Source organism: Chenopodium album, chromosome 4, assembly GCF_948465745.1.
Source record: "Chenopodium album chromosome 4, dcCheAlbu1.1, whole genome shotgun sequence".
NCBI lineage: Eukaryota > Viridiplantae > Streptophyta > Magnoliopsida > Caryophyllales > Amaranthaceae > Chenopodium > Chenopodium album.
In genome coordinates, this window is record NC_137837.1 from 3,451,570 (window position 1) to 3,469,864 (window position 18,295).

The following is an 18,295-nucleotide window of genomic DNA, read 5'->3' on the forward strand; positions in this document are numbered from 1 at the left end:
GTTTCAATTTGGTTTAAGATGAATATTAGAAAAGAAGGAACATAGAAGGGAGGCATAAAGAGGAAAACTTGTGCATACATTGGGAAAATGTGCCATTCCTCGGAAAAAAAAAACAAAAAAATAACTTTTCCCATTCAACCAAGTTCTTTCGAGTGCATACAGGGGCATAACACTTATGAAGTATATGTTAAACATGCATATAGGAGAGCATTATGATTTTTTTTTATTATTATTTTTTTTCATTTGATTTTTTTTTTTTTTATCGTGGTGCATAATTTGTGTTTTACTATGCATTTATAATGTATCATTAAATGTAGTGCTACATTCTGTCATCCTTTGTTGTTGATTATTTTCTCCTAAAATACTTATCACTTATTATGTTGTAGTGGTACAATTTACCATATTTTATGCTTTTAAAACATATAGGAGCTATGCGCCAATACTTAACCAGTTCTTTCAATGTCAATTAGCGATCACTATAAACACATTTCCCCTGGTCAATCTTATGAATTCCATATTCTGAGCCAATTCAGTATGAGCCCTTAAATCTTATGCTGGCTAAAAAAATTGAGATTACACCATTAATACCATGAAGCTAGTATCTCCAGCTCACCGCCATACACAACTTGTCCACGACAATGGACAAGCTGGTTTTAAGGCCGCGAAACAGACTTTTCTTTAAGGGCACCAGGTGTACAGTGAATTTGCAATAAGAAGCAACTAAGCAAGGTAACCATTGGAAAACATATACTTGTATATTATATTTCCAAAATATTCTTGCAAAATAACATTACAACTGGCTTATGTTATCCACTTCAAAATTTAACATGCTTCCCCACATGGTAAAATCAGGAAAACATGGCTTCAGGTCAGATCCAACAAAGAGCAATTTACCCGTATGAGAAACTCAAGTTCAATATGAAGTAACGAGAATATCAGACTGACTCAAAAGTCTAAGTTAGCCCATGATTTGCATGAAATCCCTTGCATCCGGTCTGGTGCCGCAGCTTCATTCTATGGCTCTTGACCAGAATTTTACAGTTGGAAATCTCATAGCATAATATTTGTACTTGTCCACTTCAGGAGTTATAAGTTGAAACTCCATGACGATTAGGAAACACATGGGCATTACCCATGCGATGGTCTATCCATGTTAGCTGTACTATCAACAAATTTAGTACAGCTCATTCCTCTTCTTCGGACTCCTCTTCTGATGCATTTTTTAGCCACTGCACCAATATGGAAAAATCAACTTCAGAGAAAAATGCAGAAATGGACCTTGGACATAAAAAATTAAATAAAATGTATGACTTATTGTAAGTAAACAGGATAACAAACTATTACTTCAATAAATGATTCAGCTTGCTTCAAGAAAACTCTATCTACTTCATCTGCTCCTTGTTTTTCGGATTCCCAAGCTAGTATTGCTTCTTCTTGGATGATTTCAAGCGAATATAGAAAATGCAAAATCTGCAATTAAACACAAGTAAAGATGTGGATCAGTAAAATCTGGCATGATAGTTAAGGAGGTATTATTTAGCAGACAAAGCAAACAAATTTCTTCAAACTTTAGTATACAAATAAAGGAGACAGTTCAACATGTATTATTTAGCAGAATTGCCAGCTCAGAATTTGATATACCTGAGAAAATAAAGGAGACAGTTCCTTTGCGGACTCTGAACAAATTTCTTCAAACTTTAGTATCACTTCAATCTGCAAAAAAGTCACAACACACGATGAATTAAAATTCCACCAAACTAGTATACCCATACCACTTCAGAAGTTCTCACAATCTCACGTACAATGTAAATCGGTTTGTTCTGTAATGCAAAAGTCAAATATAATAATAGATTCCAACAACAGCTAACAACTAGAATCACTAATTAATCACGATAACAAGAAGCTTGAATGCAACCCGTCCCACAAACAATGACCACCTAGTTCCAGGCAAATCAATCACATTGGTGTACATGTCACAAGTCTCTAGAAGGGCCTTTTTAGTGGGATGGGGGCAGTACTATGCAGTTATGTTCCAACAAATCCAGTTACATACAGATGTAATCATTTTCATAGCATTACAATTATGCAAGCATACCGAAATGAAATTGCATCAAATGACGACTAAACAAAAATTGATGACTGTACCTCCCAAATGCAAAATAGAAGATGTATTTTTGGGAAAAAAAAGTTTACAAAATGTAAATAGGTGATAATTTGACAAGTGCCAGATATAATGATACTCACCTCCTCATCTATGGATGCTAGATAGTACTTCAAAAGCTTCTTCCAAGTTGTGATTACTTTGGCCACATTTTTGTAGAGTTCGTCTGAAAAATAAACATCCATTAGCTGTAGATGACCAGACTTAGTTATCAGGAAAATTTAGTAATCATATGTTATGGTGGGCAGTAAAATTGATCTGGATTATTGGTCCTGCTTGCACATCATTCATGCTGAAGATTGGAGGACAGTTCAGTAGGCAAATCAGTGGAACAATTGAAAAGGAAACCAGAGGATTTTCACGGGTAGAACTTACCTGTTGCTAGTGTCAAATTGTGGGGGATGCGATTTAGGTATACCCTTCCTTCTCCCTAAGCATTTTTTTTTTTTTAATACACTAACTTGTTTCGGCTTAACAGTCATATTGTTAGTTAGAATACGACTTTCATATTGACAATGGAAACTCATGCTTGATACTTGTGTGACTAAATTAACAATCCAACCTCACAGTGACATGGTCAAACACCTAAAACATGTTCAACCTTGTTTAAAAAATTGATTTGGAAGAAATCTACAGAAAGATCAAATATAGCTTTATCTCCTTTTAGTAAAGCAAAATGACCAAAGAAGTTAAACCTTAATAACTAAATATCTTTCACACAGACACAAGGGATGGGCAGAATAAAGTAGAATGTCAGAAGAGTAGCAGAATAGCCTGATATTTCTTAAGTTGTTATTTTTTATTAGCAAATGGAAGTTCAATAGCCCAAATGTATCAGAAAACAAAGCAAGTCAACTGGATAAAAATGTTATAACAATATAATCATCAATCAAACATGACAGGGTGCAAAACTCACTGTTGGAACTATGTGGTGTTTCCACAGCCAACTTCATCACTGAATAGAATAGCGCTCCAGCACAGTCTGTAGCAGCCATATTGTATGACAAGCTGCAAATTGAAAACATATCTACGTCAAAATTAGTCCAAGCACCTTATCCAAAGTCAATAAGGTGTTGAAAGCGGACAACCAAATAGTTTAGACCTAAGCAGGAGTATATACATTTAGTTACTAAGTTTCTTACTAGACATTTCTCAGGAGATAAGGACAAAGTTCTTAGTTTTGATAAAAAATATGGAGGGAGACTTTACCGCAGCGAGTTTACTTCCAATATAACATTATCATCCTTGATATTTTCTTGCACAGCTCTTTGGAAAGTTGCCTCAACCTTCAAAAAAATGGTGAAAAGATTAACTTTAATGGGTTTAGAATAAAATGACCATTGTCTTTAAATTATATTATATACAAAGTACCTCTTTTTCAAACTCATCTATGTTATCCTCGGTAAGATTTTCAGGATCAACACTTGGTGCCACCAACTCTTCAGAGTGCTGAGGGTTGTCTATATGAGGCAGATCCACGCCTTCTGCTGCAGCTTGCAAGATCTCAGCAAACCTGTCTTCAGATATGGGTGCAACTGAATGTCGCCATTCTTCTTCACGTCCTTCGCAAACTGACCAGATGTAGCCAGCACCATTGGCACCAACCTTGAACATAAAGGAAGGGATGTCAATGTGGCTTCTATATTTGGTTAAAATCTAAATTAAAACCGACTCTAACATTGACACGCATAAACCTACACTCGCAGCACATAAAATCTAAAGCAAAACCCACTCTAACATAGACACGCATAAACCAACATTCACAGGCTCACAGCACACATAGAAACCATAAGTTAACCAGGATGGACAAAGTTATGCTCGAAAAAACAAATTCTCAGGCCAGCAGCAACCAGGATTTATAAATAAAAAATGGAATTCTGGAGACATACATCCTCTCCAAATATCTGAGGCACAATCTCAGTACAGTATCAGACATCACGTACCCAGGAATACAGGTGTACTATGTAACCATATATACAGGTGTACTGTGTAACCATATATAATATGAGGGATGTCTACGAAATTGAATAATTAATAAACTACCTCAGAAGCTTCAGCTGCTTTGGATACCAACTCCCCATCTGACAATCCTGTTAAAGCATTAATTGCTGCATAAGGGGGGAAAAAAGAAGTTAGAATACCACATGCACATGCACATGCACATGAACATGAATATCACGAGGAAACCAGCTAGAAGTTTGTGCGCAACTCTGAATATATGACAAAGGTCTTGAAGGGTTTACTTGAAATTCAAGAAACATCAATTGGGGAAGCAGTTTCAGTTAATAGTAGCACAAATGGAAATGCTTCACCAGATTTGCAACCTGGTTGAAGACTGTCACCTCTGTTGAAGGCAAGGATGATGTACAAAGGCAGAGGTTAGCTCGTTCAGTAAAGTTATGAGGGCAGATGGATGCTCTAATGGGGTGACTTGTGAAGATCATACTTAGGGATGCAAGAGAATAAAAGGTGGACTTGAGAAATGAGAGAATTATACAAATGGGACTCAGCCCATGTAGCTCACTGATGACATGACCATCCAGTAGATAAATGTGGATCTCAAAAACCTGTATGTTTCCCAGAGAGGAGGAAGGGGGTAGTGGGCTACAGTCCCCCATCATAGCATCATCTGCACTCTTGATTGCCAGATGCTGTCCCTCCCCTTTCTGCCCTCGCACTTGTGCGTGCATAGTGTAAGTGTCCAAGGCTGAAAGAGTCTATGTTAATTGGAGTCGGGTATTAATGCCAGACATGACTATTTATGGAAAATTAATCATATATTCCAAATGAAGATCATGATCTGAACGGGTATGTGAGGTGAATTGAGGGTACAAATAACATGGAAAAGAATTGAGACAATGGTACATACACGAAATTTCTGCCATTCCACTGCTGCTGTCTGCATATTCTAACTCTTCATCACTATCTTGAAAAGTTGGTTGTTCATACAATGAAACCTTTGAGTAAGCAGGAACTACAATGTCTTCCCCAACAACAACCTAAAATGATAATGTAATATAAATAAAAAAATATATATCTATATATGATGATGGCTATGAATTGAAAAAACACACACATAAAAAGTAGTCTAAGATGTTGTGCTTCACACTAAATACGAAAGATAAAGCTGTTCATCAATTATTTTTAAGGAAATTAAAAGTAAAACACATACAAAGACCTTAACAGCAAAGAGGAGTAGCCCTCAATCACATTACTCAAATCAATCAATCAATCAATCAAAGATTCAAAGCCTTTATAAGTGGGGTGAATCACATTACCCAAGAGAAAAAAAAAAAAAAAAGAAAAAAAAAAAGGTGCATCAATCAAGCAACACAATATCACATTATACACCAGATGACAATTAAAAAACAAAAGTAAAAAACTGTAGCACAATACCAAAGAAACGCTAAAAGACCAAAGCAAGTCAAAGAGTATCTTGCTTAAGAAAAATAACCCACAAGATAGCTACATGAGAAAAAATGAGTACCATGGGAACTCAGCAAGCACGAATCAAAAACAAGAATTATCCATTCATACTCTATGATCTGGATGAATCAAGGGAACAAAGCAGCCCCCAACAAATCTGTGAGAACCAGTCTCCCAAATAAAAGGATCCCTTTGAAAATCAGGATTTAAGGTTGGGCACCTTTTGCGTCATTAACTCATTAATTACCCTATAGGGATATAAAAAGTGAGAAAATTAGGCTTCAAAAATTTCGACATGAATTGCTTATTCCATTTTCCGCCACTGAGACATATAATCAAGAAACACACAAGGTATCCATAGAACCATAACCCCATTGGTAGGTCCACACTATTTGGCAAGGTTTCACAAGTTACAGGCATCTCCAACTCTATTAATAATCCACTCTCCAAGCCAAAAATCACGTCTCATTAAAAGCTCTAAAGCCATGGGGATTTTGTAGGGACAAGCACATCGGGATTTTGATCAAACAAGATGAAGCAAGTACGACCCCGCCTACACTCCATTAACAAAAAATCCAAAAAAAATTAAGCTCCCTTCCAGCCTTCAGTTTATGCAGACTCTCAAGTCTCAACAAGAGGACCTAGAGGATAACCTATCTAGAGTGGCAGCATACTACATGACATTAGCCTCTATAAAACAAATACATTCCTAAATGTCGGGAAAGCAACTATATCAACAACCAAGTAATAGCCCCCTCCCCACCCACCCCCCCCCCCCCCACCTCGTACAAGAACCGTGAATAAAAATCTTACTGTTTTTAAAAATCTACCAATCCATGACCCTGTCTAGGAAGCTCCAAGCCACCCTTTATATCATACTTCAAAAAATCAGACTTGAAAAAGTTACCTAATCTCCTGACATCATTCACAAATTTTCTACAAAGGATGCACATAAAGCATGAGACCAAAGGTGTATCAGTTTATCACTACTCCATATCATGTTAACAAGGGAAAATGTCAAGCACAAAAAACAAAAGTATTGGAATTATCAATGTCAAAGAACAAATTCCAACTATCATAGCCTTCTATGCAGAGTGTTTTACAAATTTGTTGGTTGACGAAACATGATGAATATCTAGGCCAACATACTACAGTCCCCCACGCAACCTTTGCCCAATAAAATATTATTCAAAAAAAAAATAGCACAAGAATCAGTCTCTATGCACAACGTAGGCTTTGTTCACCTAATTCTTATTACTTGTTAAAATCAGACCAAATCAGAATTTCAGACCAGACCAGCACTACTTATTTCCATTATTTATTGCCAAACATCTATAATTTTGTATTTGTAAAGATAATGAAAATTAAATATTTAAAAAATACGCGTTGAGACGGATCTCAAGAGATCCCACACGATAATGTTTTCTCTTAACATTGATGTACATTAAGGTCAAAATTAGTCAAATTAGACAATCAAATCAGAAAGATTTCGACCAGAGTTTAGAAATTTCAAACCAAAACATCTTATTTCAGGCAAAGAGAACAAAAGTAATGCTCATAATCAGGGAACATCACTACCACTTCTCCCGCCATCAGAATTATTAATTAAGAATACAAGTTTCTCATCAGATTCTAGTACCTTGTGTTATAAGAACAATCCCCTTCTCACAGTTACTAGTGTAACTATAGACTATAAAACTTCAATAAGTCAATAGGCGCGGATATCTTATATGGTGAAGTTGCATACAAGTATACAACAACCATACCTCCCCCCCCCCCCCCCCCCCCTCTCTCTCTCTCTCTCTCACACACACACACACACACACACACAACACAGCTAGACTTGTTTGAATACAATATATCAAGAATTTAATATCACTCTTTGTGACCAAAATGTTCATAACCTAAACTCTACTTAAAAAGCAATCTAAATATAATCTCATGTCCTAATATAAACACCACTTATTTGTAATGATTCTGATCTGATATCTGAATCTTATAAATATACTCCCTCGGTTCCTTAAAGATCTTCCCCTTTCCATTATAGTCCCAACACATGGGTCCACTCAGTCTCTTAAATAATACTCATGACTCTAAATAATTATCTCGTTCCTACCTATAAGTCAAAAAGCTTAGATATAACATGTTTCGTACCTTAAATGATAAGATGACACCAGGTTCCAGAACAGCTCTAGCCTTCATCACCACCCCATCACAGACAACTGCATGTTTTAGTTTACAGCCATCTTCAACCGTGACATTATTCCAGATATACGAGCCTTCTATTGACACATTTGAGCCAATCTTGCACCCTTCCCCAATGATTGAATTTGAAACTTTACTGTTGCTGCCAATAGTGGTTCCCTTACCAATAAGGGTAAAGGGACCAATTTGGGCATTACTCGATAAACCTATATCTGGAAAAGCATACAAATAATTCCAGGATGTGAAATAAAAATAATGAAGCAAATAAAAAATTTAACAGCATCTTATTCTGGTGGCCCAATCAAAGAACAAATGATGAGTAAAGCATATACAGACAAGGAAGAGGAGAGAGATAAAGGTCTATATTAAGTGAATGAATCACAAAAGCACCTGTCAAGCCATAATGAGACATAAACCTAAGATGTACTGCACAGGAGCTACTTGCAGGAAGGAGGAAAAAAAGTCATTAAAAGCAAAGTGAAGTTAAAATTTCCAACCGAATCCCCAATGTATGCTTGACAGGATTTCAATCAGTGAATCAATCAAAAGGTTATACTTGATCAAATATAAGAGAATATATATGACACCTATGTTGCTCAGACTCTTCATCTCACCTCATGTACCCGTGTCGGTCGGACCCTCAACACTCGAACATGGGTGGGACGCTTGGACACTTCATTTTAGTTCAAAATCATTAAAAAAATTAAAAAATAGCCGGGTAGGACACTTGGACACATATCCGTGTCGGGCATGGGTACTCAAGTCCAAGTAACATAGTATGACACCATCACACAGTAACTGGAAGCTAAACTTATTCTAATCTTTTTCTAGTGGAAGGCATATCATCTAAAAAATATTGTTTGACAAACCAAAAGAAGGAATATGTGATCAAGCATGCATTGACAAAAATAAAGATAAAAAAAATAATAAAACCAAACAAAAAAACAAATATCAAGATAAAACCCCGAATATGAACAAGATAAGAGAGAAGGTAAATCAGTGACCCATCCACCACACTCATAGCAATCTAGATGAAACTCAAAGGTAAAACAAAACTCCACAAAACTCCTGCCTACAGCAGGTTGTGTTTTTCATGCATACATAACCCTGAACTAGCAAGCAACAAAATTTTCATTAGACCTTAGATATGATCAAATAAAACCACTCTTTTAAATAAAGATCACTGGACAACTTAGTACAGTATACTTTCTAGAGGTGATCAGTTGATATTTATCCTTACCTGATGCACTGTACATTCCTTGTCTTCCAAGTTTCATCACAGAACTTCCAAAAGATTGGATGTCTGGTACCAGGGGATAAGTCCATCTTTGCATTATATCTTTGCTAATGGTGTCATAGCTTCTAAAATTCTCAACTCTAGCCGCATAATTTGAATGAATTTCATGAGTATAAATTTTGTAATCGGTAATCTGAAAATAAGAAATGATAACAAAATTGTGCAGAATTAGATAGGACAATTTTATATTAGACTATTGCGATATTTTGTCACAATAAATCAGCCTACAAGTTAAACCACAAAAAAATTTAAATGCAAGCAGGAAATAAAGATGCCACAAAACCAATCTTTTTTTTTTTCAGAAGAGCTACAATTCCTGTTCTTTGACCGATAAATTGAAAACATAATTAAGTTCAAAGGGCGTGGAAAACTTCAAGCATGAATGACAAATGTTGTTCAACAGGTGATAGTTTCAAATTTCTCAACTTTTGGCTTGTTGACTGTATAATGCCAACTGTGTCTATGAAACAAATGCCAAAGACAATGCTATGTAGGGTTTCCAATTACAATTAATTCCTGACTATGAACCAATTGCCTTGTGTGCAATGGTGCACTCAAATGATTACCTGGAACTGTAATTTCATAATCAAATAACCACTTTAAGTGAAATTTTGGACTTAAGTAAAAACCTTAAGAGTCACCACACAATGATAATACCCTTACATGCTCTTCAAATCACAAAACTGTTGAGCAGGGGCATACCTGAATTTCTATTTAAAAGTGAAAAAAAAAAAAAAAAAAAAAAAAAAAAAAAAAAATTATTACAGCACATAGAGTTGTACAGCTAGAATACGCATATTTACATATTAGCTCAATTCCTTAGTATCTAATTGACTGAATAATTTGGGAAAGCCCAAGCCGCCTTGACCCATAAAGACACTAACAAAGTTAATTATTTTCACAATAAATCAGGTGGGGCACCAACACCATTAGACATAAGGTCATTCCATTCCAGCCAAACCCCACAAAGAGTATATTTAACCACTCAATTCAGAGGACAAACTCACAAACCCAAGCCTAAAGCCTCTTTATACATTACAAACATCTTCTCCAGAGATAACAACCCAATTCACAGGATGAAAGATGTGAAGTGGTCAGCTTATATGCATTAGTATTTATATATACTTGAGTTTAAATTAATCTTTTCAGCGAAAAACCAATTTAAAGATGGTCTGCACATTATTATCCAAAAGTTTATCCTTGTCAGGCTTGCCTAATAGGTGATGGTGGCTACACTTTGATACCTCAAAGGATACTTTACACAAACAATGATCTGAATGTTCATCTTTGCTTTATTGGCATCATGACTGAAATAAACAATCACTTTTTCTATTGTCTTGTACTACGTACAAACTAAAGTAATGTGCCTTATGTGTGGGTTTATTCATTTATTGTTAGAGAAACTTTTTCCTTGAATATACTCATAATAACAAAAAAAATTCTTATTATACAATTCACATCAGTTTGTCTAACTTAATTCAATATTCAAAAAACAAAAAACTAAAAATCAAAATGCTCTTAAACCATGGATTAACTGACTAACCCAACCCAAGAATTCACAGACAGAGTCAATCATTATAACCTATCTAACCTACATGACTAACAAGTCACATCACAAAGCAAGACCATAACATCTTATCCTAGTTCAACGTATACTATAAAGTACAAGAGTCGTACAACAAAGAGAAAGAACCAGTTAAACAAGGAAGAGAAAACAGCAAGAAAAAAAAAAACAAGAAACAAGCTCTAATACTGCTACAATTCAAACAGCTGAAAGTGAGATGCATAGACAGATTCATATACCTCATCTACAAGTAGTCCCTTCAGAAAATCACGACGAAGATGCTGATAATCAAAGTTATCTGTGAAAAGACTGAGGACTTCTGGAGCACATATGTCAATGTAGCAGTCCTGCAAAAATGTGTCATTACTTAGAACAAGGTTTCTTAGAAATGGATAATTTTGTTACTTAGAACAAGGTTTCTTAGAAATGGATCTCTACACCAACATAAACAAACTTTAGAAGAAGCAACAGCTACAAAGAGAAACAGGTTATCTAAGTTGTGAACAGATACTGTGTAGCTAAGGTGGTTAGACAGTAGATAAATTCTTCATGCTGAATATATACTTATAAAAGTAAAAAATACAATTAAGGATACGCCGTAATAAATGAGCCATTTCCTAATTCTATATTAGAAATGTTCAAAAAATCATGGTTAGACCTTGATAGAATGATCCAGGTAAGGTGAGACATACACTACCATCATGTCAAAAATCTTATAGATGATCATAAATTCTTCATGTGTACAGATTCCTATTTGATGATCGTTGGTTAGATATATCACACCCTTGTTAATGCACACGGGAATACCAAAGCAACCCATTCACAATGCCTCATCAGCCCATATTATTTGCCAGGCAGTAAACCTTATAATTTTTTTAGTGGAGTAATTAACCATCCAACATGGTTCACAGAAATGGAAATCAAAATGCAGAGACAAGATTTCCCTTTTGTGGGCAATTATCAAAGGGTTATACAAAAAAATATCAAGAGGGTGTGAACCAAGAACTACAAGTGTAAGAAGATACTATATTAAGACATGATGCCCCAGTTGAGCACTAACTGATCCACAAGCAGGGTCAAGTATATCATATAGGTTAATTAAAAAAATCACTCTTAAGTTTAATGAGCAAACCTGCATGTCATTATGCAACGAAACTGAGGAGTTAGCAGTCAACAATGATTTTTCAAGAGTTATAGGGTTTGCTCTATCCTCGTAAAACAACAGCTGATTTGTATCTGGATTAATTGCCATGAACAGCTCGTCTGTACCAAGTCTTGATTGGTGGGTGATTGCTGAAGGCTTTGACTTTTTTATGACCATAGTCATTACAGCATTGTTATCTTTCTTTCTCCTGTCTTTGTGTTCTTGAAGTGCCTCTGCGAGTGACATGTTGCTAATTGTGTCCCCGGTAACAAGAACAAAATCTCCATGTATCTAAGAAGAAGCATGTAACATGGATTTGTTACAATTTATGCAATAGATAGAAAGAAAAACCATATAACATTACACACACATTATACAAACAAATCAGTGTAACTAGTTAAGAACATATTCCCACCTGTAATCAAACCTGCAACTTAGTCAAATTATGCAAAGCCAAAAGTTCAGAGGTCAAGGGATAAGGCACACACACAAAGGAGAAATGACAAACTACCAACTTCCTACTCATTCAGATGAAGGAACAAAGTGTAATTGAGCAAGCACTTTGGCTTAGCAGCAACTGTTAGAGAACCAAAAAAGTTGAGCTGGAGAAAGTAGAAGGCAGAAGGAACCATATATTACAAGTAGAAAACACATCATCTTAATGAAATGAGATGGAGATAATTGGCAGGAAAAAAGGGGGAGACCTGGGGGCGGGGGGGAGGGGGAGGAGGGGAATAAAAATAGTAGCTGCGGAAAAAAGTTCTGGAATAAAAACAAAGACTTCTTTTATTGACGTAGTTTTAACTCCTAAAATCCTAAGAAATGGTGAATCTTATCGCACCCAAAAAAAAAAAAAAAAAAGTATGATCACGAAACAAATATAGCCAAGAATCAAACATCAGCAGCAATGACTAGAAAAAGAGAAATAGCAGACAACACAGACAACTTTCCCAGAGGATTGTAACAGATTGTACAAATCATTCATACACTTGAAAACAGTTGTGAGTCTATGGAGAAGAAACAACATAGAGAAGCAGCATAAAGAATAAAGATATAAACGTACCACATTGCGTTCATATATCACTCGCATGGCATCTCCAGCACTGACCGAATTGTGTGACTCAATAGTTGTCACTGCCATGTTCGGATGCTTCAACCATTGAGACTTTGCCAAGTGATTGATCACTTGCTTTGAATGAGCACAACAAAACACAAAAACTTCTTCCACCCCAGCTGACTCGAGCCATGCCAAGGAATAATCTATCATCGGAATGCCAACCAGGGGCAGTAGTACCTTTAACAAAAGCAGATAGTTCACCACAAAATCATAGATATACTCTTTCATTTACCACATTGAACACACGCATACAATACTGCAGATGGCTCATATTTGTCACTTGGAAAACCTAAGATAATGTGTATATGTACATTAAGGTTTCAGCTTTAACTTAAATTTACAGCGATTCCAACAAATCCATAGTCCCTACAACACAAAAATCACATGATTTTACTGATTATAGGTGACTTAAACCCACAACCAAATTCCAGACACAACATCAATTCAAGTAAGCAATTCACAGACATGGGTAAAATGTGGTTACCAGGTAAAGTTTCGAGTGGTGATACCGACCTATGATCAAATCCCGTCTAATACACACAGGAAAATTTAGACATAGGGTCAAAGGCTTAAAGAGTTAAAGTTTAATTTCAACTCAGTGACTTCAACAGCAAAACAAATTCACACATAATGAACAAAAGCAGCTCCTAAATCACAAATTTAGGATTAAAACAGTGAAATACAACAACAACAACAACAACAACAAAAAAAAAAAAAAAAAAAAAATTGATCAATAAAAACCCCACAAACATTAATAATTCTTCATTCAATTCTAATGGGTATTTGCTAAAATCAATGAAAAATGCAATTAATTCATAAAAACATCAAACACAGCATAAATTTCGAAAAGGGGGAAATTACCTTGGGGCGTTCGAGGGTAATAGGGCGGAATTTGGTGGCAAAGCTATCAGCCAAAAGAATGGCTTGTAAAGGAACATGAGTGAGGTCATCTGCATCTTCTGCAGCCTTACTCGGTCTTCTCTGCACCATAGTTTATCTCTCTCTCTCTCTCCTCAAAAATCTTCAAAAACCCCTTTTTTCTCACAGCTTCTTCTTGGTTATTGTTGTTGTAGAGAAACGCTGTGGAGTATGTGGATCGATCTTTTTTAGGTAGCTTTGGCTGAATGAATGCAAGTTCTTTTTTAGGCTTTGTGGGGGACTTTTGGGTTTGTTCTTGTGCTATTCCAAAAACGCTAAGCTCGTGTTTTCTCGGCTTATTTTTATTGAACTAAATGTGAAATGATTTTGACACGCCTATTATGAAAGCATTATTTTTTGTGTTTCTCTCCTACAGATCTGTGCTAAATTAATCTTTGGTGCGCGAAAATTATTTTCCAATCTACCAAAAGTGAATTAATTTTAAGTACCACATATTTAAAAAAAAAATAATAATAAAATTGTTGGCTAGCTACAAAAATGAATTAATACCTAAATTAGCCAAGTAATTGCCCCGATTTAGCCATAGTACATTGCGTGGTTAGAATTTAGGATTAGACCAATTTAATGTGAGCACTTCTGATCCAACATCAAGTCAATAAAAATTTCATTATAGACCTATGGTACACTTGGTACTAACAAACAATTGCTTTTTATTGCAGAAAATACGAGTTTATAAACATAAAACATGTTACGACATAAAGAACAAATTACTTTCTTTATTTATATATTTATTTATATATTTCATCTTTTTTTTTTATGTATAAAGTAATATGGAAATAAATGTATCAAATTTGAGAAGAGATATATAGATGTTAATCTCGAAGATTAACCTAGAAATAAGGACCCTAATGGTACCTTAATCCTTGGGATTCTTTGGTTTGATATTTACAGGTAAAACACTTCGGGGCATTTGACATGTAGGAATGAGAGTTTGAGGATTAGAGGGTGGGATAGGGATTGGGAATAAGTTCATGGGAATTCATGAAAATAAGCTCACGTTTTTGTTTGGTTGTTGAGTGGGAATATGTAGGGATTAAGGGTCTGTTCTCATATGTTGAATTTCAGTTTAGTTCAATTTATTTTCAGTTCAGTTCAATTCAGTTTATATCTAATGATATTGCTAATGATATAAAGCCAAATTTCATTCTTTTAAGCTCTTATTGCAACAATGATAATAATAATAATAATAATAATAATAATAATAATAATAATAATTTCGTTCCAGCTTTTACCTTTTTTTTATTGTGTTAATTTTTTACAAAGTGTTTTGTGTTCTTTTGTCATAATAATATTTTATTTTTTAATTAAATAGTATATGTTTTTAAAATGTTTTGGGGTTTCATGTTTTTAATATATTTTCCATAAATATTATAATTATATAGTATATTTTTCTTAATATGTATATTTGTATATACACATATGTATAATAATAAATAATCAAAGATCACTAATCCGTAGTTAAAAATCACTAATTAATAAGTTCAGTTTATTTTCAGTTCAGTTCAGCTGAATTCAACGTATGAGAACAGGCCCTAATTAACAATATTACAAAAATGTCTTTGCCAAAACCTTTCCTTTTTTCTTTTCATTAATGGCAAGATAGTCATTTTACCACCCCTCCCAATGCCCATCTCATAATACCGGCCCCCCTTGGTATTATTTTGAGGGAATAGAGGACATATATTCCCAATCCCCTTCCTACATTTTAATCCTAAGTGAGATTTTATTACAAGTGAGATTAAAAGTCCCATTCCCAAATCCCAACCCCAATTCTCACATACCAAACGCCCCCTTTGAGAATGAGGTGGGAAGAGTACCGGATCACGAATTCACAATGTCACTAGTGGGAATTGAACCGCTGATCAATGAGTATTGAGTAGGAGGATTGTCCACTTGACATCAGTCGGAACTCAGGGTCTATCAACTAATTTCAGCTGCCACCCTTCAATTTCCGTCTTTCTTGTTCTGGAAATTACAGAAATTGCAGCAACACCCTCACTCTGATTCATTGAAGAAGAAAAGATGAAGAAGATGATTAAAGCTCTGCGTTTTAATGGAGGTACCTCTCATTTCCAACCTTTTCCCCTAATTTCATCTCTCTTTCCTTTTCAATTCCGTTTTTTTTTTTCCAGTAAAATGATTCTTGCAATTGATGACCATCTTCTGTTTATCGATTCTGTTAGAGAACAATGCAAATTAGGGTATTTTAATCTCAAATTACCCCTTTCCCTCTTCAATCGATTGACCTCTTTGCGTCCTCTTCCTTGTGTTATCGTTTTCAACCAACTATTGACTGCCATTTCCAAATTGAAACGCCTTCATCCTCATTCCACCATTATTTCTCTTTCCAGGCAGCTTGAATTACTGGGTATTAGATCCGATAGGCATTCGTTTGGTATTCTTGCTAATTGTTACTGTCATTTAGGTCGTGTCGATTCTGGTTTCTCTCTAATGGCTAAATCCCTTAAACTTGGGTATCCCCCAAATGATTATACCTTTAACACCTTAATCAATGGTTATATCATGATAAGCTCCCTCAAGCTGCTCAATTGTTGAATAAGATTGTTAAGCTTGGCTTCCAACCCGATATTGCTACTTATGGTGCTATTTTCAAAGGCCTTTGTAGAATTGGTGACAATGCCAGTGCTCTCACTTTGCTTAACAAAATGCGTTCTGCTACTCATTGTAAACCTGGTCTTGTTATATATTGCACTATTATTGATAGTCTTTGTAAGGACAGGTTATTACAGCAAGCTATGAACCAGTTATCTGCTATGAAAGCCGAGGGCATTCAACCCGATGTTGTCACTTATAATACTTTGATTCGAGGCCTCTACAATTCTGGATGCAGGGTAGAGGTTAAGGGTGTTTTGACTGAGATGTTAGAGAGCAATATAGCACCTAATGTTGTGACCTACAACACGCTGGTTGACATGTTTTGTAAAGATGGTAATGTTGTGGAAGCGGAAGCGATTTTAAGACACATGACTGATAAAGGTGTAGCTCCTGACATCATTATTTACAATGCTTTACTTGATGGTTATTGTTTGCGTGGTCAGATGAGAGATGCAAAAAAGCTACTTCATACCATGGCCCAAAATGGTTGTGAGCCTAATCAAGTAAGTTTTAGTACTATGATCAATGGATATGTCAAACTCAAAAACATTGACAAAGCTTTTACAGTATTAGAAAATATGTTTCAGAAAGGGCTATCACCAAATGTTGTAACCTATAGCACTCTTATCGATGGCTTGTGTAAAGCCAATAGACTTACACTTGCTTGGAAGTTGTTCACTGATATGCAAGCTCATGGAGTTACTCCTGATGTTTTCACATATAGTTCATTTCTTGATTGGCTGTGCAAAAGTGCACAACTTGATGAGGCAGTGGCATTACTTGAAGATATGGAGGATAAAGGTATTAAGCCTGACATTGTCGCTTACAGTATCCTTATAGACAGCTTGTGTGAGGCCGGGCAGCTTGAAGATGCAGCAAAAGTTTTCTCTAATCTTGTGATAAAGGGTTTGCAGCCTAGTTTTAGAACATACAATATATTGGTAAAAGGTTTCTGTAAGAATGGGCTCATGAATGAAGCTACTCAATTATTGAGGAAAATGGAGAAAGATGGTTGTTTTCCCAATGATACTACCTATAATACAATTATCAGAGGATATATTCTCAGTAATGACTTCACAAAGGCTTTGTACTATTGTGATCTAATGGTAAGCAAGGGGTTTGAAGCTGATGCAGACACTTTCACATTATTTATTGACCTATTGTCTTCTGATAACTTGAGTGACTCGTCCAAGGGATTGCTTCAGAAGTTTATCAAATGAATAGGTAGTGCAAGTTTACTAGGATTTGAGATTTTGGACCTTGGATATCAAACTAATTGCTGGGTGAATTGATTGCTTTTAAACTTTGAATCGAGTTCTTAGAAAAGAGCTAACAGTCAGTTTACAATGATCTGTCATCCATGTCTCTTATGTGCGTTGACAAAGATTGTGTTGCATAGTTGTATGCAGCTTTTTAGCATTGTAATTTGTATATGTACAGAACTTTAGCTTTAGTGTTACCACTGATATAATTGGTTATCGTGGTAGTATACATAGTAGTAAAGATAGTGTTGTATTTTTAATTGCCCTCCTGTGTCCAACACCTTGTTTCAGAGATTATTATTCTGGTATGATAATTGGTTTATAACAAGAGAACATTGATTCCATGCTGATTATTTCTTATGAATTATGACATTTTGAAGAGTTTGAATATCTTAAGCTACCGAGAGTCTTTAAGAGCACTAGGATCTGAAGAACTTAATAACAAAGAGCACCAGTTAAAAAAATAACCCTGATAATACAAGGTGAATTCCCGATTAACTACATCAAACAAGCTTGGTAATGATAAATAATGATAATATGAGCTTATGACTTCACTAAACCCGA

The 18,295-nt window shown here is 35.3% G+C and overlaps 1 protein-coding gene and 1 pseudogene across 1 annotated transcript; one reads left to right on the top strand and one right to left on the bottom strand.

Annotated features, from left to right (window-relative positions):
- Window positions 1-242: 242 nt before the first annotated feature.
- Window positions 243-14,105, bottom strand: LOC145628570 (uncharacterized). Its single transcript, XM_081680902.1, has 15 exons — window positions 13,776-14,105; window positions 12,861-13,091; window positions 11,786-12,088; window positions 10,893-11,000; window positions 9,033-9,222; window positions 7,742-8,004; window positions 5,031-5,160; window positions 4,205-4,269; window positions 3,533-3,766; window positions 3,371-3,447; window positions 3,078-3,169; window positions 2,245-2,327; window positions 1,642-1,713; window positions 1,345-1,470; window positions 243-1,229 (listed from the first exon to the last, which is right to left on the bottom strand). The coding sequence occupies exons 1-15, from the start codon at window positions 13,902-13,904 to the stop codon at window positions 1,185-1,187; spliced, it is 2,148 nt and encodes a 715-aa protein (XP_081537028.1). The 5' UTR covers window positions 13,905-14,105; the 3' UTR covers window positions 243-1,184.
- Window positions 14,106-15,647: 1,542 nt separating this feature from the next.
- On the top strand, window positions 15,648-17,991 carry LOC145626357 (uncharacterized; annotated as a pseudogene).
- The last annotated feature ends 304 nt before the right edge of the window (window positions 17,992-18,295 follow it).

What these genes read in the sequence shown, in the direction of transcription:
- LOC145628570 (XM_081680902.1), bottom strand. Translation starts at nt 13,904, where the DNA reads ATGGTGCAGAGAAGACCGAGTAAGGCTGCAGAAGATGCAGATGACCTC. An exon ending in TTGGAAGTAAACTCGCTGCG is followed by an intron (nt 3,170 to 3,370) that starts GTAAAGTCTCCC and finishes TTCAATTTGCAG; the next exon opens with CTTGTCATACAATATGGCTG. An exon ending in AAGCTGAATCATTTATTGAA is followed by an intron (nt 1,230 to 1,344) that starts GTAATAGTTTGT and finishes ATATTGGTGCAG; the next exon opens with TGGCTAAAAAATGCATCAGA.